This window comes from Scophthalmus maximus, chromosome 17 (assembly GCF_022379125.1).
Source record: "Scophthalmus maximus strain ysfricsl-2021 chromosome 17, ASM2237912v1, whole genome shotgun sequence".
In the NCBI taxonomy this organism is placed as follows: domain Eukaryota; kingdom Metazoa; phylum Chordata; class Actinopteri; order Pleuronectiformes; family Scophthalmidae; genus Scophthalmus; species Scophthalmus maximus.
In genome coordinates this window covers 6992335-7016176 of record NC_061531.1, presented here as the reverse complement: position 1 = coordinate 7016176, position 23842 = coordinate 6992335, and the positions used below count along the sequence as shown (strand labels likewise).

At 44.6% G+C, this 23842-nt stretch overlaps 2 protein-coding genes across 2 annotated transcripts in view; one reads left to right on the top strand and one right to left on the bottom strand.

Moving 5' to 3' along the window:
• The window catches only part of LOC118288187 (protein shisa-8), a 79258-nt gene extending 62692 nt beyond the window's left edge, over positions 1–16566 (top strand). The window contains exons 4-6 of the mRNA XM_047328362.1: positions 8364–8480; positions 14956–15400; positions 15488–16566. Of these exons, the coding sequence (XP_047184318.1) occupies positions 8364–8480; positions 14956–15400; positions 15488–15638 (713 nt within the window). The 3' untranslated portion in view covers positions 15639–16566. The remainder of the gene's footprint in view (positions 1–8363; positions 8481–14955; positions 15401–15487) is intronic.
• ccdc97 (coiled-coil domain containing 97) overlaps positions 1–23842 on the bottom strand; it is a 167884-nt gene that overhangs the window by 137193 nt on the left and 6849 nt on the right. The window lies entirely within an intron of this gene.

Sequence of the window (23842 nt, the reverse complement as noted above, 5' to 3'; positions counted from 1 at the left end):
CAATCAGTGAATAACAGCAGATTGGCGGTCTGGATATATGACATTTATGTACATGGGGATGTATGGGTGCTGTATCTGGAAGCGTGAAGGAAAGAATAATGGACAGAAGCGAGAAACAGGAGCGCGGAAACCATGGAATTAGATTATTATTATTATATAAATGCTGAAAGGTTACGGTGAAATGACTCTCGTCACACATGGTGTGTCGCTCTTCATGGTCAAAACGGTCCAGCGCAGTGTCGATCATGGCGGGTTAGACATACAGCAGAGCTGCGTGAATGGACAACGACGCTGTCCGTGGTGCTGAAAAGACACTGGTGAAGTCAGTGGGACACGCGATGGCTCTTCACTTCACTCTTCCTCAGCTGTTGTTTGTTCTCTCTCCCTCGTTCCTATATCTGTATTCCATATGTTCATCTCTCACTCCATCACCTCCGTCACTAAATTCCTTTAGCTTTTACACTCTCCATCTTCTGTTATCTGTTTTGAGCAAAAAAAGGGCCGATATTATTTATGTTACAGTACCGGGGATAAAAATCACAACATGGAAAGTGCCCTAATTGTTACGACTTATTTTCCGACTTGAAATAAGTAGTGATAAAAACTCACATGAACAATGGAATAGAGATAGGTTATTTTATTGAGAGGTTTCCGGTATTTGCAGAATGCTGAAACAATTAGAACACTCTAATCTTAATTTAATTTGGGCGGATTATGTCTGTGACCTTCTTTTGTTTAAGGTCAATATAAAATTCTTTATTTTGCCTTTTGCTTTTGCTTTCATAACTCCATTTATTGGTTTCTCTCCTACTATCTTCCACAAGGCCTCCCCATCCATCTCTACAATGGGAATGTTTTAAAAGCAAATGAATCGGGTCCATCCCCGTGTTTATTATCAGATTACCAGTCCTGTGTGTGTGTGTGTGTGTGTGTGTGTGTGTGTGTGTGTGTGTGTGTGTGTGTGTGTGTGTGTGTGTGTGTGTGTGTGTGTGTGTGTGTATAGCGGCGGTCCACTCAATTATGTAAAGTGCTGAACAGACAGTGAGGCATAGTTCAATGCATTCAATGTGTGGGCTAAAGGCAGAAAATAATGGTGTCATCCTGGGATAAGTCTTCGTTTACTCTGCAAATAGAGTGTGTGAGAAGGAAAGAGAAGGGGTTGGGGGGGGTTGGGGCTTCCACGCTGGTGCACTGAAATGACTCCATTTAACACACACAGACAAGAGAGACTTGAGTGAGGCAGAAGTATGTGAGAGGGGATTATTAAAGAAGCCAGCGAACCAGGGTGCAGCTCCTCTTTCTGGTCATTTCATCAGTTTCTCTTAATGTGTCTGTTAGCACACTTAGTCACTGTGTGTTCCATGTATTAATCCAGACAATTCTCAGATATTTGACTCTGCTTTTCTCCTTTCAAGGACTGTCCAAAGTTAAAACATTCAAAACATTGTATTACTGGTTAGCAGTGAGTTGCCATTAGTCAAACCACAGCAACTGCTAACCTACATGTTAACTTACTGTTAAAATAAACGGCAGTGCTACAGTTCTTTATCATTACTGCATGTTTACAGCAAAATTTGCGAAAGTACAAACACGTATTAAAACGATTCATTACCGGCCTTCATTTACACTATTTACTGGATTTATTTGAACCAACAAGTCGTACAACCTCAATGACCACATGACTCATTTGTCCCTAACCTCTGAAGCGACCCATTGGGTTGTCCAAAGAACTGGCGCAGCATTCTGCAGCGGGCATACCTTTGTAGCCATGATAATAAACACAGAGTGTACTGGCAGTGGCATACCACACCTTCCGCACCACACCTAACTCCTGGAGAAGCTCTAATCAGAGTTGGTGTCGTTCCAAAAATCGGGGTCTTTATAGAGAAAACACAAAGGTACAAAGACAAACTGGCCAGACAGTCCCATGAGCGGAGAACACACAAGGGCAGGAAGTGAGATCTGAAACGAGAGGGGAGTTTAGGGACGTAATAGGAAAAAAAACATGAAATGCAAAGAATGGAAAACAGTGAAACGTGAGGGGCAGAGTGGATCCTGGCAAATGGTTCGGTTGGGTTTAGGCACAAACGCAACTTGTCTGGGTTTAGGCATTAAGATTGTGGTACTTTCTTGAGGTTAATGGACCTCAGTTGTGGGCTAGGGTTAGGGTTAGGTTTCAACAATAAACTGAATAGTTAAGGACGTGGAACAGTCACAGCTGAAAGAAACAACGCTGGCCCTCGGTTTGACACCGGAAAAGGTCTCCATGTACGGACGTGTTTTGGCTAAAACAATTTTTATCATTTGGAAACATGGACTCAAGCTGTCATCTTTGTAAACTGACTCTGATCCTTGTCTCAAATTACAGCAGAGTTGTTGAGAAGCCACAACAGTAGACGAGGAGCAGTCACCCAACAGAAATATGGGAAAGTAACAATAATATATCTCGTACACAAAGATATTCTCAACAACGAACATAGACTGAGAACGTTCCATTCTTATCTGCTTCCACTATACTAAAATCTAACGTGGTCGAAAAGAAGAATTTAAAGGCGGATGACTGTTTTCCTCACTTTGCTTCCGTTGCTTCATTACAAGACAACAGATGGCCCGCCTCATACTGTAGTCACTGAGAGAGAACAAAGGGTAGAAGGGGTTACAGGAAGAAGCAGGTCACTGACAAAGGAAGAAGGATGGAGGGAGGGAGGGGAAAGGGAAGCAGGAAGAAGCAAGGAATTCAACAGTATGAAAGCAGGAGGTACAGAAAGCTGAGATAAAGATGAGTAGACACATGGAGAGAGGAGAGGAGGAGGGGAAGAGGAGAGGATGGGAACTGAGCTCCGGCAGCATCTGCTCACGCCCTACGAGTGTGTCGCGTGCGTGATTTAGAGGCACTGCAGCGTGTTTCTACTCCGCAACACCTCAGACAAATGCGTGTTTTGCTTCTACTGTGGCACGTTGAGACCGATATAAATGATGGAGGCCCATGTGTCACACACATGCCACCCACTGAAAGCTTTGACACGCACGGAGTACGCGAGTTACCTCATACTCCACGACAAGGGACGGTTTGGAATAGTGCCAGCAGCAAAAGTAAAGATAAAATAAAGTTGTTGTGTCTTTAATTACAGGCATGTTGTGGACAGCTGTGTTACAATTGATGCTCCCGTCATCATCAAATTTTTACAATATAGATGTAATACAACTCGACACTGACTTGAGGAGCTGAAAGGCCGGGTTTAAAAAGAAACAACTGAAAAATGAAGATTTATGCATATTTGACACGTTTACAGCTTCTAAAATCCAAGAGGAAAATCTAGGTCATGCTGTCTTCAGCCCCGCATGATACATAAAAAGAGGGATTTGACAAAATACAAAAGGTGCGAACAATAGTGGGAGAATCGAGGTGTGTAATCAGTTATTGATCCGCTGTGCGCCGACGTGTCTCCCCTCAGACCACCATAGTTTGATAACAAACATGGGCAAAGCTGTTCATCAGTTGTTCATTTGATGTATGTTTAGACTTCTCACCATACTATTCAAAAGAATAGTTTGACATTTAGGAAACAGGTTTATCGTCTTTCTGCATGTGTTTGTTAATTAAGCTGCAGACTTCAGCAATAATCAAGAAATTGGACAACAAGACAATAACCCGACATATAAACCTTTATAAAAACCACATCTATTTTTTTCTATTTTTCTTATATTAAACAAAAGCAAGGTCTAATTTCCCGAAAGCATCACTAAATAGAAATATGATGAACATACAAACCAATGAACTTTTTCTACTAAACACATCGTAGAACCTCCCACCCACTCACGGGAGGCTAAAAGCCTCTTCAAAGATCCACAACCTGCGGCAGGAACCAAAAAGTACATGATTTAGTTTTGTTATTGTTTGTTGTTTGTTTTTGTGAATGTTTGTCTGCTCAAAAGTTTGCAGATCCAACTACAATCGTGCATTTTTACATCTTGTGCTCTAATAGTTTAATGTGCACGCGGGCCAACATGCAGACCAGTCTATTAAACATCTGGCGCAGTACTGTCGGAACATGTGTTCTGTGTTACATGCTCCATGAAGAAAATGTGCTCTCCCTGGTAAAATATCCAGAGAACAATTTCACCAACATGTGTCATGAAGTAGTGTGAACTTCTCTGCTGACCTGTCCTGGCCTCTCAGTCCCTGTTTTTTTTTCCTTCCCCTCTGCTTCTCCAGTACAGCGAAGCTCCAGTGAAGCGATGTGACATATACGCCACTTGGCTGTTCATCCCACTGTGCCCTACAGTTCCATAAGTGCACTCGCGTTAGCCTAGCGTGGCTAGCGGGACTTGAACTCGTATCCCTTCTAGTCGTTCAATGCTCTGCGCGCTAGCGGGGCGACTTGGAGGGACAGAGGGAGTCAGCAGTCTGGGTCCAGTTCATTCATGTTCTGTATATTAAACAACGCGGGTCTCTCCTCTCCATCTTTCTCCCTGCGACCCACACCGCTTCATCCTCCTGCATCTATTTTCCTTTCTCCCTCATTCTCTCTCTCTGTGTGTGTGTGTGTGTGTGTGTGTGTGTGTGTGACAGTAGTCATGTCAGAGTAAGGCTGGCTGAAGCCCTTGCAGCAGTCAGCCTCTTTGATGTTGAGCCCTGCTGAATTAGGCCATCACCCAGCGGTGTTCTGCTGCTTGCCTGCAAACACACACACACACACACACACACACACACACACACACACACACACACACACACACACACACACACACACACACACACACACACACACACACACACACACACACACACACACACACACACACACACACACACACACACACACACACAGAGCTTGCAAGCGCATGCATACAAACAAAAACAAATGCATGCTGGCAGGAGAGCATGCATATGCAAAACAAAATACACATGCTGCTATACTCACACAGCAGTAGCAGACACACACACACACACACACACACACACACACACACACACACACACACATAAGCCATTGAGACCCTCAATAATTTGCACTGAACCAGGTGCACAAACATTTCCTATTCTCAGTCTCACAGTTTCTTTGGACACACACACACACACACACACACACACACACACACACACACACACACACACACACACACATTGTGAACTGCATTCATATACCTCGTTTCCTTCTCTGCTCCTCTTACATAAACATAAATTTGAATTCTTATGAGCGTCTCTCCTCTGAGGCCTCTATACTACAGCACAATAAAGAATTATGCACACTCTGATGGGAGCGCGCGCGCACACACGCACGCACAAACATAAACACAGGGGGAAATGTAGGACATTCAGAGGGAAGAATTTATTCAAGAATATAGAGAGAACAGAAAACGAACGTTTGTTGTTTTCTCAACCTTTCAGTTTGTTCTCTTTCGATTTTGTAGTACGCTGGTTTGAATAGTGCCCAAGTGACTAAGGTAGGGCGCTCACTCCCGTCCAGATGAAAAAGTGGAATCACGGAGCTGAGGATCAACTGATAAAATGAAGAAATACGTCAAACCATCCGTTTCATATCAATATTCCCTATTCCACCCAGTCCTTTGTTTGCGTTACTCATTATGTATAAAAAAGAGAACAAATGGTACTCGTCTCTCTCTCTCTCTCTCTCTCTCTCTCTCTCTCTCTCCCTCTCCCTCTCCCTCTCTGATGGCCAGGAACAGCCCTGTGGTCAAACTGGAGGCCGGCCAGGGATCTTTCCATCAATTAGTGGATTTTTTTTTTCTCCCAGTCTCTCCCAGCCTTTAACTCTCTCTCTCTCTCTAGCCTTATCATCTTCACTCTACCTATCCCTCTCTGTCTGTCTTGTTATTTCCACTGCTTTGGCTCCCTGGATACCGGTCATGGACACAACATCCAAATGTAGGGCACACGCTATTTCTTTGAATGTGATTATTAAGTAAACACTGAAAACATCCAGAAAATCGTACTTATGAAGTGTCATCTGTTTGTGTGCATTAGTTTGGACGGTTCAAGGTCGCGCTTCACATATCTACTTTTCAAATGACGGTGATGATGAGCAAGGGAGGAGAGCAGGTGGTACCAGGGGGCTTGCATGAGACAATAACAATTTTACATACACACACACACACACACACACTCACACACACACGCACCCATAAAACTACGACACACAGTTGTGCTTCCCCGCGCTCCACGCCGCACACAGCGTGTCATCGCTGCATATCAATTACACGGGGAAGTGAAGATCTATTTCTAATTCAATCAGTCAGCGCTGGTGTCACATCCCTCGCTCCATGGCTTGCTCCGTGCCTCGCCCGCTCTCGCTGGCTCACCCTCCCATTTTCCCCTCGCTTGATTCTTACTGATGCGTCTCAGTCATCGTGGGGCTGGTGGACGCGGTTGTCAGGTTTGAGTGTTAGTGCGTGTGTGCGTGTGTGTATACTTGTATTCTCCTGTGGAAGCAGTTTGAGAATTGTGGAGAGGCTACAGTTTTGAAAAAAGAGGCCATCCTGTCCTGACCTTGTTTTCTTTAGAGCTACTGTAGGAGCCTTTTACAATTGCATAATACAACAGGCGTTTTGGAACATTTTCAAGCATCGTCGACACATTCTTTCATGAACTTTAATCCCATGTTTCTGAAATAATATAAGCATAAATAGAAGTGTGTCATCTGAAATGATGATAATTTCTTTACCTTTTTTAGATGATAGTGCACAACACTCAATCTACCAAACGTGCCATTTAGTCAACAGTTAATATTCACACCCAATCTGGAGGAAGATTAGATCACTACCATCACACTCTCCTTTTTGCTCTATTTTGGCCTAAAACAACTCCTGAGAAAAATATCTGGCTCTTTAACTCCGAAATGCTTGTCTCTGTTCACCAGAGAGAGAGATGTTGCTGAAATCAGCAGAAAACTGCTGCTACAAAAACGAATTTGATGAGAACAGTGGGACTAGATATAAAAAGCCAAGTTGTAAAACCAAAGATGAAAGCTAAAAACTGGAGCGCTGGGAGAAACTGCAGCCTGGTGATATTTTCATATATTTTGAAGTGGCAACCCATGGTTACGCCACAAATTGGTTTGTGAGCTGCCGTTTTGAAGGTTTTTATGAAAGCAGAAGTAACCATATTTTGAGGAGCAGGGGGCGGGGTCTGACTGAGAGCTCGTCCCCTGCACGTCCACCTACCTGCAAACTGCGCCTACAGTATTAGGTGGTTCTACTTTACTTCAAATGGGACCATAATTTACAAAATGAATGAAATTAACATCATGCTCCTATTGAAGACTTGAAAGCAGAGATTGTGACTTGAGCTGCAACTGCAACGATTATATTCATTGTCGATTAATCTGTCAAATGATCATTCAACAAAATACACAGAACCTTCCAGGACTCAAATCCAGAACCTCTGTGCACCAAAGAACATCAATATTGGCATCAATCACTGGGATCATTATCAGCAATCGTCTATGAAATTACCATCTATAACAATTACCCACCTCTGCCCGATCAAGGACACACACGAATAAAGAGTTGATCAGTAGAGCAGCAATAAGAAGTGTCAGTCGCCATGATGTACACCTGCATGATGCTCAGTGGCCCGGTCGCCACGGCGCTTATCAGTCAGCCAATGTTTGTCAAGCATGAATCAACCAGCTAATGAGGTCACTCCAATGCTCGACCTGAGCAAACTCAAACGGGGAAAGTTCAAATCTTTGTTAAAATATTAAAAAACGTGGATAAATAAAAACCTGTGCGAATCATCAGAATTGGATTTACACTTGGCTTGATATTGGCACCACAACATTCCACGAATGAACTTGTTTTTTCTCTCCGATCTGCCTCTTGCTTTTTATGCCATGGGGTAGTGGGCGTTTTCACAAAATTCAACTCTGTGACACATAACGTGCATTTGTGAGCCATGGCAACATATGTCTAACGTAAACTGGGCGTGTTCACAGTATCAGTTAACAAATTTCGCGTGACATTATGTTTGTGTTGTGTGTTATGCTGTTATTCTGCAGCATCTGTAGGCGTGTTGTTAGTCTAGTTTGCCTCCGTCCTGGGTAAGCTGCACGTCAGGGCTTTATTTATTGTTATTTACATTCATTCTGCCCAAAAGAGCTTCAGTATACAGAAGACTCACAAAAACAAATGTTCAGTCGGATCCAGTCATAAAAGGATAAGATGTACCAGAGAGGACTTATTGGTGCTCTTTTAATTGTGTGATATTTGTTGCTCCCTCTCCATTTCCATTAACCCTAGCTAATGGAAACAAACCGCTTTTGATTCGCTTTGGGTGACTTTTTTCAAACTGTTTAATACATTTTTCTCTCTCTTTCTGTCTCTCTCTCTCTCTCCATTAGAGCATAACCATTTGAATAATGCAGCCTTGCCTCCCCTGGGTCCAGCCATGGCCTTGTCCCACCCTCACAACAACCTGGGGATCGGCTTCAACAAGTACACCTCGCTCAAGGCAGTGGGTGCGTACTGTAGGTTCACACACACACACACACACACACACACACACACACACACACACACACACACACACACACACACACACACACACACACACACACTCTATACAGACATACACACTCTATACAGACATACACCTTCAGTCAGTCGCCTACTTAAACTATTGAGGTGGACATAACAAGACAGACATAGTACACAGGCTGTGTGTACTGAGGTCAGAGAGGCCGAGTATTGTAGAGTATAAACAAACCTGAATTAGGATGATGGAAAATACAACATATCCACACGTTGCACACCCTGAGAGGGAAAGTGGTTAAGGGGGGCAAGCTCTCATTGAGATAATGGATTTTTTATGAGTCTGACTCTCATCTTGCCATGTTGGACCATGATTCATGTTATAAGTGCAGTGCTTTATACCTGATTTTTGCAACCTCAGTACAGCTACAGTAACCTAAATTTTATGATCAAGTTATGCTGCTCACAAGAAACTGCGGATTTGAATCTCCCCTTCCCGACTACTGTACAGTATGTGTTTGTCCACCAGGGTGAATACATCACAGTATCCCCCAAAAAAGAATGCAAATGTATAAAAGGGGGGGGCAAAATTACGTACCTTACCACCTTTCCACAGTGCTGTAGCAGATGAAGAAGAGATGAGCAACGTAAATACAAGACTGGAACAAAACAATGTTCCAGAACAGAGAAGGGGTTATGACTTAAAAGGGAAATTGAATTTAAAACAACCTACAGTCCCAACTACTCTCAAAAATACATGCATCTCAGTTTGAGGAGTTTCTCTTTGGAACGACCTTGATAAGGAAACAAAAAGTAGCAACATAATTAAAGTTTTCAAAAAAGATACAAACGAATACTCATTGACAAGTATAAGATGGAGCAGCTCAATATTTAAATTTATTGTATTGTATTATACAATAGACTTTTTTAATAATATGTCATTTGAAGCTTCAAAGAAGGGGCATGACCAGATAAGCTTCTGCTTCTTTCTGTCCTTTCTCGAACCCAAATAATATACATACAAGATTTATGTTGACTGGAGATTTATGTCATTTTATAATTTATATATTGTGATCAGTTCGAGGTAAATAAAGTAGTACACGTAGTACAATATCACACCAATGTAAACTTTGATTCTGTTGCAGCTAAATTCAATATTTACTCAAAAGCTGTCAATGTTTAGCAAGAGATTATCAGACACATTTGCACACACACACAGGATCTATCATCTGATCACTGACAGATAAGGACACAGTGATGATGATGATCAGGAGCGACAGCTCGACGCGTGTACACATCCTGTTCGCTGGCACAATGTGGAGCAGAGGCAGGGCTGCACAGTATCAGCCACAGAAACTACAGAGCATGAGACTCACACAGTTTCGAAGGACAAAACTGTTCTCGTCATCTGTCCGTGAGTTAAAGAATATCCAGCTTTACTGCTCGACATTCTTAATCCACTTTGCAGCACCGGGTCCTGAACTTCAGACAGGGTGGGAGACGAGACGAATTTCTAGCCAACGGCTAAATAAAATCTGGGACTAGTAGATTTTAGTAGCATTCGTACCAGCATCACACACAGTCTTAGAACAAAATGATTGCATGGCCACAAAATAATTACGCATGGGAGCTAGATCCTATTCCCCTCTGCAACATCTCCGTCCCTCATGCCGTGAGAATTTATCGACATCGGCAGCACCTCTGCTGTTTTACCGGCCACCTACTGTACACGGAAACATGAACGTGTTCACGATCCAATCATCTTTTCACACGTGCTTATCAGCTCTCTCGCTGGGCAATAAACAAGCCACCGGGTCCAGAGGTCCCGGCTGTGTGGACAAAGTCATGGCTAGGACACGCAGCAGCTTGGACGAAACTGCTGAGCATTTTCCGGTTGAGACCGCGGGTAGCGGGTAGACCAAGCTTGCTTTGAGCTCTTAGACGAATCGCCGCAGTTGGCGGCTTGTTTCCTAAAGTTTTCTCAAATCCATCTTAAGACACAAGAGGTGCAATGGGGGGTGGGGGGGGGGGGGGGGGGGGGGGGGGGGGGGGGGGGGGGGGGGGGGGGGGGGGGGAGGAACCAAGTGGTACAAAAGGAATATGAGACGAGAAAAGAGGAAGGGCGAGACCGATCTGACAGGTCGGGGAAGTCAGGGGCTGCAAACACGTGCCCGGCGTGCATGACGGGACTCTGGCCCGCGCAGCAGAGATATCTATCTTACGTGCAGTGCAGAAGGGAGGGCAGGTGGACTGGCAGTGGGGAGATGTGGGGTTAACATGCCAAAGGTTAGGGAGTAAGAGAGTGAGACAACGGATACCGTGAACAAATCGAAACTCAGAGCAAGAGGAGGAAGAAATAAACTTGGATATTTCAATCTGGGCCGGTCCACAGCAGCCACAGAGACACACTCATAAATTGTGGATTTTGTGTTTTTATTTATTAACCTTGCATTCATTCGGGAGTCATGGAGTGTGGAGCTGTTTTCATCGAAGTAACAGTTCGAAAATGCGAACAAATACTTCGCAGGTCTTCTTCGGTGAGCGTGCGGTCTACAGGAAGGAGAAAAGATGACATAAAACAGGAGGCGAAGGGATTTACCTAAAAAAAAGGGTGTGAACGTGTTCTGTGCCAGGACGCCAGGACTCCAAGTTCCGGGCCAAGGCAGCCCCAAGTCTTTAATTAAAGTCTGATGATCCAACAGTCTGAGCAATATACTGGAGAAAAAAATTGGCTGTGAAGTTAATTAATATTCAACATTTTAAAAAGGTTATGGAAGCTGGAGTTTTATAAATTCAGTCATTCAAACAAACAAAATCATCCAGACACAGACGTATATAATGTTTAAACTTTTTTTAGGGGGGGAACATTTTAAGACTCAGTGAGAGTTGAAATAATTTGATATGTCTTCAGTGTGGATGATGCATTTTTATTAAGTGCCTCAGGTCAGCGAATACGTGAAAAGGGGTTTGGGGGAAGATTTTTAAGACTATATGAATCGGAGTGATCTCAAATTCCCCCAAAAGATGACTTTAAAGATGAAGGCGCTCCTCCAACCTTCTCTGGTTCAAAGTTGTTTTGCGTTTTTTTTTATGTTTTGCACTTCAGAGTAGGGTTCCTTCGCAGGCAGGCATCAGTGGAGTACCGTACGGGCTAATGAGGAAAGACCTGGCGGTTTTTGTTTTTTTCTCGTCAGAAGTTCTTCTGCTGGGAATTTTACTGTGACACCTTTCTCTTTGTTACACTCAGAACCCTCAGAACACAGGTTTCAATTCCTGAGGACATCCCGGAGTATCTAAAAGTACAAAAATATCAGTTGAAATCTGCATCATGTGGTGCAAAAGCAGATGTAGAATCTGATCTGATGCAATGGTTTGAGCTCTGAGAACATTGTATCAGGGGTTTCAATATTTCAATCATCGTAAGATATGATATAGTTGTGTTGAATTATTGAACAAGCAGCTATTGACAGCAACTGTCATCAAAAACATAGGCCCGGTTGAGAAGCGCAAATTAGATCTTTTTAAGTGGTTAAGGCTGCAAATCAACATTAAATTATCTAGAAATCATCTCAAAGTTCTTAAATGCTTTTAAATTTCTGGCTGGAGGTCGTAAAAATGATCACAGAAGTTGTGAAATCTACAATAAAATATAAAAGATAGGCCACATGCAAAAAGAACCACAAAGTATAGATTACATGAGAAATAATTATGTGATAGTTCCACTGTGGTGTCTGTTAAAATGCAAGAACGTTCCAAAATTAAATGGCATTAAAAATGGACCAAATAGAATCCCGCATGTTGTCAAACTCTGGGCCCAATTTATGCCGTTATAATGCTCTGGCCCAGATTGGGCCCACGGGCCTCACTTTAGGCTGCTGCTGCCGGATAGAGAGCGAAAAGCTGATGTTGTCGAAGAGCGTTAGAGAAATTAAATACATGAGGAAAGGATGGAAAATGAGAGGGGAAAAGAGAAAGAGCGAGCAGATGGAGAGTCTGTGAAATGGAGGAGAAGGCACATACAGTAAAACTGGCACAGAGGACTCTGCTGTCAGGTGCCCCGGCCGGCAACCTGTGTGGAAACACTCCAATGAACAGCAACAGCAGTTCCCGCGGGAAGATAGTGTGTGTTTAATTCATTGTTCCGGGGTCGTCCCCGTCCCAGATTTGGATTAACGTCAAGGTTTGTCACTGTACTGTAGCTTCAGCTGCACTGAGAAGACGGAGAGTGGCGTACACAACAATAAATGAACAGTATTCCTGGAAAAAAAAGGGATAATCAATGAGACTGCACAAAATGTTCCTATTTACGAACATCTTTCAGAAGAGCTGACGTGTTCCTGATATCCAGGGCTCGCGCGGCAGTCTGTATTTACAGCCCATCTATCTGTAGCAATATCCGCCGACATCCAACGGCGAACAGGCAGCTGGGGAACGGCCAAAACCATGCGATGCACTTTACTGCACAGAAACGTAATACTGTACAGCATGCAGCTTATTCCGTTTTCAATGAGTGAAGAATGTATGTAAATGCGTCCTTTGTCGCAACAATGCCTGCGCTGCACACACACATGCCAAAAACATATGGAACCACAGACACACACACACACACACAAACACACGCCCAGAAACACAAATGCACACTAATCCTCAACACGTTCCTATCGTGCACATTTGAAAATGAAAGTGAATCTGTTTTTTCTTTTCATTCCCTCAGTCGCCAATGTTGTGAGACTTTATTGCTTCCTGGAGACAAATGTGTCCCCTCAAATAGGCTTTGTGATAGAGGACAATTGTTCCCACAATGGCTCTCGTGTTATTTGTTCGCTCTTTAAAATACTCGGACCGGCATCAGGGCGATGATGCAACTCTGTCTCCTTCGTCAGCGGCTGCTGTTGGAAGTGCCACGCGGTCACACCACGGAGCCGAGTGGGAGGTGTTCAATAAGCAGTTATTATGGCACTGTGAGCACACTGGACGGTTTTCTGACACGTGAACGTGGGACTATACTCCTTCAGGTGTTTTCTGTAAACACAAACATGAGAAGGTCCCCTCAGTCAAACTCAATGAATCCAATAATCGGGAAGATCTCTTGTTTGCCATTTACTTTCATTGACTGGTAGCCCGCTTTGTTTCTCCTTTTTTTCAATTCGCCTTTTTCCTGCATCTCTACTACTTTACCAACCCTGAACCGGTGCCGATATACATCAGCCCAAACATGCCTTCAAGTGCAACTTGCCTCGTTTTGAGTTGCATTCATGTTTCCTGAATTCAGAAATCACACATGCACTCAAACACCCGCAAATAGCCACATTCTTTGAGATTCACTTCAACGGATTAAACTCCACTCCATCCTCTGACCAAACTGTTGACGTAACCCTATTATGTTCCTGTTTGGTTTGTAATAATGATACGATCAGATGCACAGACAAACATAATCTGTCACACTGTCATTCTAAAAAAAAAAAAATACAACACGGGCTGATAGCAGCTGTGTTTTTGTTATATTATGAGGGAAACAATTCTAAACATATTGAAAGATGCCACGTCAAAGAGGAAGACAAATGGTAATGAAGACACAAACAGTGACGCAGTGAGAGAAAAATGTCTCGTATTTCTCTCCAGGAAAAAAAAAGGGGGCTACGCAAACAAGGTTGTTGGTGTCTTTAGGGCAGAGTGTGTATGAGGGGTGGGGGGGCCGTGGTTATGACCGCACAACAGAGTCGAGTTCCACTCAGGGAGCTCACGCTAATCTGACTCGACATGCTCTATTTTTACAAATCTCCTGTTTCGCCCGACACACACACACACACACACACACACACACACACACACACACACACACACACACACACACACACACACACACACACACACACACACACACACACACACACACACACACACACACACACACACACACACACACACACTCTGCTTCTTCCCCTATTTTGCTGGTTCTTTTCAATTTGGTGCTGTTGGTATTTTTAGGTTTCAGTGGAGAGAGAATTCAGAAGTCAGTTGCACAAGTATGATGCAAACACCTTACGTCCTGGTGGATACACAAACACACAACCACACACACACACACACACACACACACACACACACACACACACACACACACACACACACACACACACACACACACACACACACACACACACACACACACACACACACACACACACACACACACACAAACACACACACACACACATACATGCACAGAGACACTGGCTCATTGGCTGTTTAATATAAAGGTTATAGGTGTTGAGGTCAACAGTTTCATTTGTACAGAAAAATAAGGCGGTTTATCATTATTATATTGCAATTACAGCTTCATACCTACATACACCACTGATTCCTTTTATCAATAATTGTCTTAACTTCTTCTCAATTTAACCATGTCTGTGTTTTATTTTCCCCTCCTCCCTTGTCTTTCTGCCCCCACCCATCATCCAGACACGACCACGAGAGACTACTACAAGAGCTACCCGATGGTAGACTACACCCACCGCCAATCGCCGCCCACTTTCCAGCCAATCAACTTCCATCCCAAGGACAAGCCCTTCCTGCCGCCGCCCGACATCCACGCGCCGCTGGCCATCACCATCAACACCACCCAGATCCCCAAGCCCAAGATCTCCAAGACCAACACCCACCCGCTCACCTCCAGCTCCGCCTTCAAAGTGTGGGACCCCAGCAAGAGCCATGCCCCCCACCCGGTGGCCACCCACATGGCCCTGCAGGGGCAGCAGCATCACCCCGTCCAGCAGCAGCAGCATCAGCCGCTGCACCAGCAGCAGCAGCAGCATCAACATCAGCCGCTGCACCAGCAGCAGCATCAGCCGCTGCACCAGCAGCAGCATCAGCATCAACATCAGCCGCTGCACCAGCAGCCGCATCAGCATCAGCCGCTGCACCAGCAGCCGCATCAGCATCAGCCGCTGCACCAGCAGCAGCATCAGCATCAGCCGCTGCACCATCAGAACAGCCGTCGCCAGGCCTACTCCAACAAGAGGCAGTTCAGCATCGAGACGCTGCCCGAGCTCTTCTCGCAGCCACTGGGCTACGGCCACTCGCCGCGCATGCACCCCAAGCACAAGGGACTGCCCACCAACAGCAAGACGGAAGTCACTGTCTGAACATGGGGGTGAATGGGCGAACAGAAGAGAAGACAAAAAGAAAAACCACGCGGGGTTGTAAGGGAAATGCTCAGATATCTTTTATATCCACAGCCTTAATTGGCGAGACGAGGGCAAGAAATATCGTATCTGGGAGTTTTTTAACTGTGCATTTTCCTCATCATTGTTGACTATACTAATAATAATAATAATGTGAGTGATATCTGTGTACTTTTAAGACCGCCGGATCAAAACGACCACAGCAGCAGATGAGCTGTGAAGGTGGTGGGTAGACAGGTGCTGGCTGTGACTCTTTGAACCCGACGGCTCTCCTAAATAATTGAGTGGCCTCTCAGTGTGTTGGCACAGCTCTGTCCCCCATCTCCTCTCAACCTACAGCCCCCTCCCCCCACCCCACGACTCAATGACACCACACGAAAATGTTCAAATCCCACGCACAACGCATATTTACTCCACAAACTAAGCCACACTCCAAGGCTGTCGGCGAGGCCGGTGGGGGAGTGTTGCCCCCTCAGACTTTGGCTTCCAATCAGCACAGACAATGCCATCGGGGGCAGCAAACGAGATGAGAATGATCTGAACCAGCATGCGCACACACACACACACACACACACACACACACACACACACACACACACACACACACACACACACACACACACACACACACACACACACACACACACACACACACACACACACACACACACACACACACACACACACACACACACACACACACACACACACACACACACACACTACTCACTCGTCAACGTAAAGGTTCCCAGCACTGCCACTGAGGCACAAACAGACACACACTCTTGTCCCCTTCTCTTGTCGTAGCTAATTCCATCCACCCTCCGTTGTGTTACTGCGGATGTTTACCTCTGAAGAAACCCCAGGATGTGTCATGCTGCCCCCCCCCCCCCAAAAAAAGGCAAAAAGAGCTCATGTATCCAGAAGGGTCATTATAAAGTCATTGCATTCTCTCACCGCCCACCTCCGCCAGCTCTCTGTCTCACCGTCTCTCTCACACTGTCTCTCTTCTCCACACCGAGTTTCACAGATGAGAGTTTGTTGGTGTCACAGACATGTCAGCCGGTGCTGCATGCCGCTACAGGCACCGGGTTATACCTGGAGGTGAAACATAACATAGATCATGTAAACCCTGCAACATCCACTCAACTGTTTTCTAGGCAACAGATTCATTTGTTTGCAAAGAAATGATCTCATAATCAGATACTAACAATACCACCACGGTGTGTGTCCGGGCGTTGGGTAGAGGAAGCGGCGATGCGTCACAGGGACACTGTTTCCCCCCCGTGTGGCTGTTACTATACACAGCTGTGGGACGTCTGTGTTCACTGCCGCAGTGCTAACGTAATCGGAGAGGCTCAAACAACTTGTCAGTGAAACTGCAATTTACTTCACTCCCTGTTAATGAAGCGCCCCAACGCCCACCACGACTCCCAGCACCGGAGCAAAGAGCACTTCCCGAAACCGAAGCCATTCGAACGCAGCTCGTTTGTTTGTTGGGGATGGAATTTGGTCAAATACTTGACAGCATTTTCGAGATTTTGTCTCTCAGTAACGAGTAATGTAACTGACTACGATTTGAGATTTTTTACTCATCTTCGGGTACCGCTGCAGACCTGGGAGTCCCTCTCGAAATTTAAATCACTGCCCGCGTAGCTCCTTGTCGATGATCGTCATGACAAACATGATGTTCATCTTTTCCTGCGTTCACAGACCGTACTGAGAGCTCAATGGTATATTTCAAGCTGGCGTATTTCCCAGGTGAGCGGTGACCCCAGGAACACCACCAGATTCCTGAGGAACATTGTTTCTCAGAACGGTGCAGGACAGGTGCCTTTATGTCTCTGCCTCAGTTCTTCATCTTTCCTCTTAACAAAGTCCAAGATAGTCCACGTGCCGTGGTAATCCGCCTGTGCATGTGGTATTTCTGAGTCTCCTCTCCTTGGGAAAGGGTAAGGGATTGTCAGCTTCACGCACGTAAACAAACTGTCACATGCGGACGAATATGCAGTCAAATGAGTGCCCCCCGGTTGTAGATCCCTCTGCAGTAAGCCTAATGGCCGCTCCAGGAGGCCAGTCACATTCATTTTGAAAGCTGTGGGAGACCCTTGTGCTAAATCCTGTTGCGATACACGTTGTTTTGCGCGAGTCCTCGACGCCACAGTAATTTAGCACATCAGTCCCAATAGCCACATTAATGGGAAATACACCAGGATGAAATATACTGGAATGAGATTTAAGGAACCTGGGCTGGGTAACACAAGTGTAATGACTACTGAAATTAAAAACCTTTCCTGGTGAGTAAGTATTAGTTACCTGATAAATAAAATTACAGTTTTGTCCAACAGTGGCTACACTGTAGATGGCCTCAGTTCGGAAAATCTGTATTGCCCTTGGCCTTCAAAATACCTCCACTGCACGTGTGCCTCAACTGCACCGTACAGAACAGCACGAGTCCCTGATTGAATTCACCTTCCTTTGTTATCACGAGGACAGCAGATGTGCCGCAGTGCATATGCCTGGCACATGCTACGGCACATCAGACAGGTGGTGGAACCTAATCAAACTGTAGCGCGCGTACCAGTCACACACTATTTAGCTACTTTTTTTCTTGCTCATTTGCCCTCTGTGTCACTGGCTGTCTCCCTCTTTCACTGGCTCTCTGTCTCTCCCTCACGTTCTCTGCCCCCCCCCCCCCCCCCCTCTCCCGACCTCCCATTGAGCATCTCTTAGCATCCATCTCCGCAGAGGGTCGAGCGCCTGGTACAAGCCACTTGTCTGGCTCCTGGTACGCAGTGCTCTATGATATTCTCACTAGGTCCTCTTAGTGTGTGTGTGTGTGTGTGTGGGGGGGGGGGGTTATAATTAATGACAGAGTCAGCCACAGCATGGCAGGCTCCAGATTTCCTACCCGTTTCACCATCGCACTCACACACATGCAATCACTCACAAAAACTCAAGCAGGACTCACACTCTATACACACACACACACACACACACACACACACACACACACACACACACACACACACACACACACACACACACACACACACACACACACACACACACACACACACACACACACACACACACACACACACACACACACACACACACACACACACACACACACACACAAAAGGAAACACACACAGACACGAACACAGCCAGGGGACGTGTGATGACCAGATGCTTGCTTTGCGATACATTATTCACATTTGGAGATTTTTTTTTTCCACTGTCAACATGCTACACTTAAAATGAACCGAGTGGATTTTATTTTATTTATTTATTTTACTTACAAGCAGAAATGTCTCTCAGCCAAATATCCCAATTTGCAACTCAATTTTATGGAGCTGTGCATGAACACAAGCAAGATAAAATGAGCAACGGAGTCAAACTTTAATGAGAGAGAATAAATTAGCAATATAATGCGTGTTTGTGATGCTGCAATGGCTCCTCCACTTACCTCTCCAAGATGTGAAAAAAACCTGTTCAGCAAGCTGTTGGATCGGTGCGCGGAGCTGCTGGCACACTATTGTGATACGGGATCGGCGGAGAAAGGGGATCATGAATACAAAAGCATCGACGTGAATATGCATCAGACGCATCTGTGCTTACGCTCTCGCCAGTGCTGCACAGTATGTAATGTACAGTACCATGTTGCAGGAGGTTTTCTTCTCTATGGCTTCCCCGTCTCTTTGACTTTAATGCCCGCGAGGTGCCACACTCTCAGTGGGTCACTTGATACCTATTGAAAAGCTTTCTGGCCCCTCGAAGCCCCACCATAATATTCTCTGAGGTCTGTCCTTACTCACTTGAAATGCATTAGCAGTTGAGAACAAAATGAGGAATGACAAGCAATATGCGTCAGTAAAGCAATCAGCGCCCCAACCGTCCTCACGCTCTCCTTATGTCTCCGTCTGACTGTCCGCCGCAGAGTTTAGGAGTGGGTGCCAATGATGGTGGGGGTGTAAAACCGCGGGGAAGGCTGAGCAAAAGAATGGGCTCTGCAGAGGCCTTGGAACCAGATGAAGGAGATGACACCGGAAAGAGGAATGGCGTTGCATGGACGCAGCCGATACGGCAGCGGTTGTTTTTCTTTCCGATTTCTCAGGGCCGTCTGAAAAACATTAATTCCATGTTTTTATCTCCATGAACAACGAGCTTTCGCAAGCATTCTGAGACTTAAGTTGAAAGGGAAAGTAGGTCTTTACTCTTGAGTTGCACGTGTTCCATTTTCAAAAGTGTTGTTGTGGTTGGGTTCTCGGAGGAACAGGATCCGCTCAAACGCCTGAAACACTGGCTGGCTTCTGGGGTTGTAGTGCCCCTACTAACAAACAGCACTGGATGTTTAAGACAAAGGCAACACTTGCACCAGGATTTACAGATAAGAACTGGGCTCAAATGCAGTCTGGGGACCAGCTACCAGCAAAGAGACTGACAACTTTCTCTGAACTTTCTTCACATTCTGTTTGCTGACACGGCTCACGGATGAGAAACGCGCGCGCTGTGAATGGCCGAGTCGTCTTTGGGACGTCTGCATCAAAAGAAGGTGTCACAGTCGCACTGAGAGATCATGCTTGACGTGCTGGAAATCAGTGACACCTTTTCATGTGAATTTCCCCGTGGTCAGACATTCTTGATCCAGGATTTTTTTCTCCACCCCCCCCCCCCCCCCCCCCCACCTTCAATCCTGGATGGACTTCTCGGACTCCAGCAAAGCAAGGGTAGAAAAACAGCTGGTGAAGCTGAATAAATTAGACTGAAATCGCCTCTGATGAGCCACCGTTTTTTCCCTCTGTCATGGATATGATGGTGTAAATACTTGAACACATGCACAAAATCTACATGCATATACGCGGGGGAAAACAAGGAGCCACAGAGGTGTAGTACTAATTATATCTTCCATAAAAAGTCCACAGATTTGTGGTGTGAAACAGGACCAAAAGCCTTGAATCAGGAGAAACTGAGTACACCTAACTGATGCTCAGACATCCAAAACAGTGGGAATGCTGAGACTGTTTTGGATCATCATCTTAGCGTGCGTTTTACTCAATCTCTCCTGATTGCCAACAGACTATGGCGTCGCTGGCTCGTCTCAGAGCTAACTGACTGTTGTTTGTAAAACTTCCTCTATATTAAAAAGAAACAATGCAAGTATTCTACTGCAGGTTATCTGAATGCAACCTGGTAGACATACTTGGGCTCCATGATCCTTAGCAATATATAGCTTATTGTGTATGGTTCAGTTGTTTCTTTGTTTACTGTCAGTTTTGTTTTTGTACCGTGTTTCTTTTTTTTCAAGGATTGAGCTCCTGTCATAAACAAAAAAAAAGTTATTTTGACGAATGGAAAGTTACAAGTGCTTCCAGTTTTTCGGCTGCGCAGCCTTCAGCCCCCCCCCCCCCCCCCCCCCCCCCCGACTCACCTCCCTCACCACCAGAGGATGTCATACTTTTGAAGCTTGTGATCGTTTGAGTTACATTGTATGGTAACATGCATACATGTATTTAATGTTAAAAAGATATTGCATTGTATCTAAGTGCTTTGCCAACACATTAGCTGAAAGACAAAAGGGAGATTCAGTGATTTGTTGTACAGCTTTTGCAACTGCAAAAAAAATGAAAAGAAAAAAAATGATAATAATAATAATCATGCATTGTTTCATGATAATTTGTAACAAGCAGCAATAGGCTGCCTTGGATTGCTATGTACTTCTTGTGTATATATGTATGCTGTACCACTTGTCTGCTGTGAAATTTGTTGACTACTCAGCTTATATAAAGGGCTTTTTATAGTTATAAAAGCAGACTGGGAAATCTGACGTCACTCTCTGTATCTCGAAACAATTTTTTTCGAGGCAAACTGAATTTTCATGCATACAAAATGCTATTTAATAAAGTTTTGACTGACTAACCGGCTGAAATGTCTATAGGCACTCATACAACGTTGGCCCATGTGTCCTGTTTGAATAAATCTTTCAAGAAATAACGCAATCATTTGTTAATCATACCTGTGTATTCTGGCTGTTTCTGTTCAGGAGTGTTGAAATCTAGATGAAGAAGGGTATATTTGTCTTTGTTGAAGTCCAGCTAATAACATTTACCCTTCAGAGGAATAGTTCAACATTTTAATTAAATGTGGCTCTTCTCTTTCTAGCTGGGAATGAGTGCGGTTTTCGGCTCATCCCTGGCTCTGTTAACCGAAAACAAAAAAAATGGTGCCGACCGCAGTTTGTAAACATCACTCCCTGACATCTTAAAGGTGACATATTATGCAAAAATCACGTTTTCAGTGTTTGTGCAAATAAATTTGTGTATCTGTGGAGCCTGCCAGCCCACAAACTGCGAAAAAAGACCACCCTGTCGTTTTTTTGTGAGCTGGCTAAACCCTACAGCCTGGCTCTGAACCACTGGTTCAGATTTCTTCCCCACTGTGATGACATAGTTGGACTCTTTTGGCCCTGCCTGCAATCTGAGAAACTCCACTTCTCTGGTGAAGGGGCGTGACTTTTCCTACACATTTTGAAATCGGTTGACCAATCACAACAGACTGGGCCAGTTGGCCAATCAGAGCAAACCTGAATATGAGCATAATATGTCACCTTTAAGAGACGTGCTAGAGACAGACGCTACGATTGAGGAGTTTTAACCTCTTGGTTAACGTGTTGGTCTCACTCACTGCCCCTTTAATGCATTAGGAACAGTAAAAAAGACAGTTCAGTGATTTGCGAGTGAGAGAGGGACGATGCACATTTACTGCAGGAGTCATAATCAATCAGCTGTTTATCATCAGCAAAATCTTAATCAAGTCTGGGCACTGTGTTTAACTGATATTCTGTAACTAATTATTCGTACTTAGTGCAGCGGCATCTTCACGGGTGGATCAATAAACAAATCCAGTTAAGGATGTCCGACTCATTTAATTTTCAACCTCCAGCTTACATTAAACAGTTTTTAGATGGATGAGTTAATGGATTTTGACGCTGATAAAATGATTGCCCGTTTATCCTGCAATAAAGACACACTGTTCAGTAGAACCATAATCTGTTTTGACCTGGAGAAATGTTACACTACAGCAGGAGGAGGATAGACACAGAGGAAATGGGGGTATGAAAATGATTATTAACAAGAGGTCAAAGGTATTTGACCTCCAGTAGCATTGTGTCATCTTTATATTGACTGTATTTGCATGCAAACATTAGAATAGTTATGGCTGCACATGGCCAAAAAGCAACATAAGCATATCCAATGCAAAGTGTGTTCAAGATGTGAGTTAAATGAGCACAGAATGCCACAGAACAATATAGAAAACAGTGTCATATTTACTGTACATGTGGGCAAACATGTCAACTCCTGCACAAGGAGGTGAAACAGGATATTCGTCTCTGGAGGCAAATCTAGCCTTAGAGAAAGACATGTTTTTAACATACAGTAGCAAACTTCATGATGACACACTTTCATGCTCTGCCAGAGGCTTAAAAAGACAAATTTGCAGCCTTTTACGCATATTTTATTTCCAAGGGCTCTTAAAAACCTAAAAAAAATGTTAGAAGTACAGAATCAACCTCTAACACAGAGTCCGCTCGTGTGCTATATTTGGAAAAGCCTTGTCCCATATTAACGCTCATCCATTGTAAAGACTGTTTACATGTATTTATTACTGTACAACACAATAACACACGTGACAAATATAGTAATGGGTTACTGTGTGTGTGTGTGTGTGTGTGTGTGTGTGTGTATGCAGCCAGGGCAGTCGTGGGCATCATCTCCAGCTGCCATTGATGTCACAGATCATTTGTGTCTCAGGGGTTTGGACCAAATCCATCACAAAGAGCAAAAAGCCAAATGCCACAAATAATTCTCTCTCTCTCTCTCTCTCTCTCTCTCTCTCTCTCTCTCTCTCTCTCTCTCTCTCTCTCTCTCTCTCTCTCTCTCTCTCTCTCTCTCTCTCTCTCTCTCTCTCTCTCTCTCTCTCTCTCTCTCTCTCTCTCTCTCTCTCTCTCTCTCTCTCTCTTTCTCTTTCTTTCTCACCCATGGCGGGGAACCCTGGGGCACAGCACCAGTGTATAACTGTTCTTATTCAGGTCATGGAATACTGGAATATTGCATTATCATTACTTATGCAGCCAACCCGCTATTAATACCAATGCGGAGATG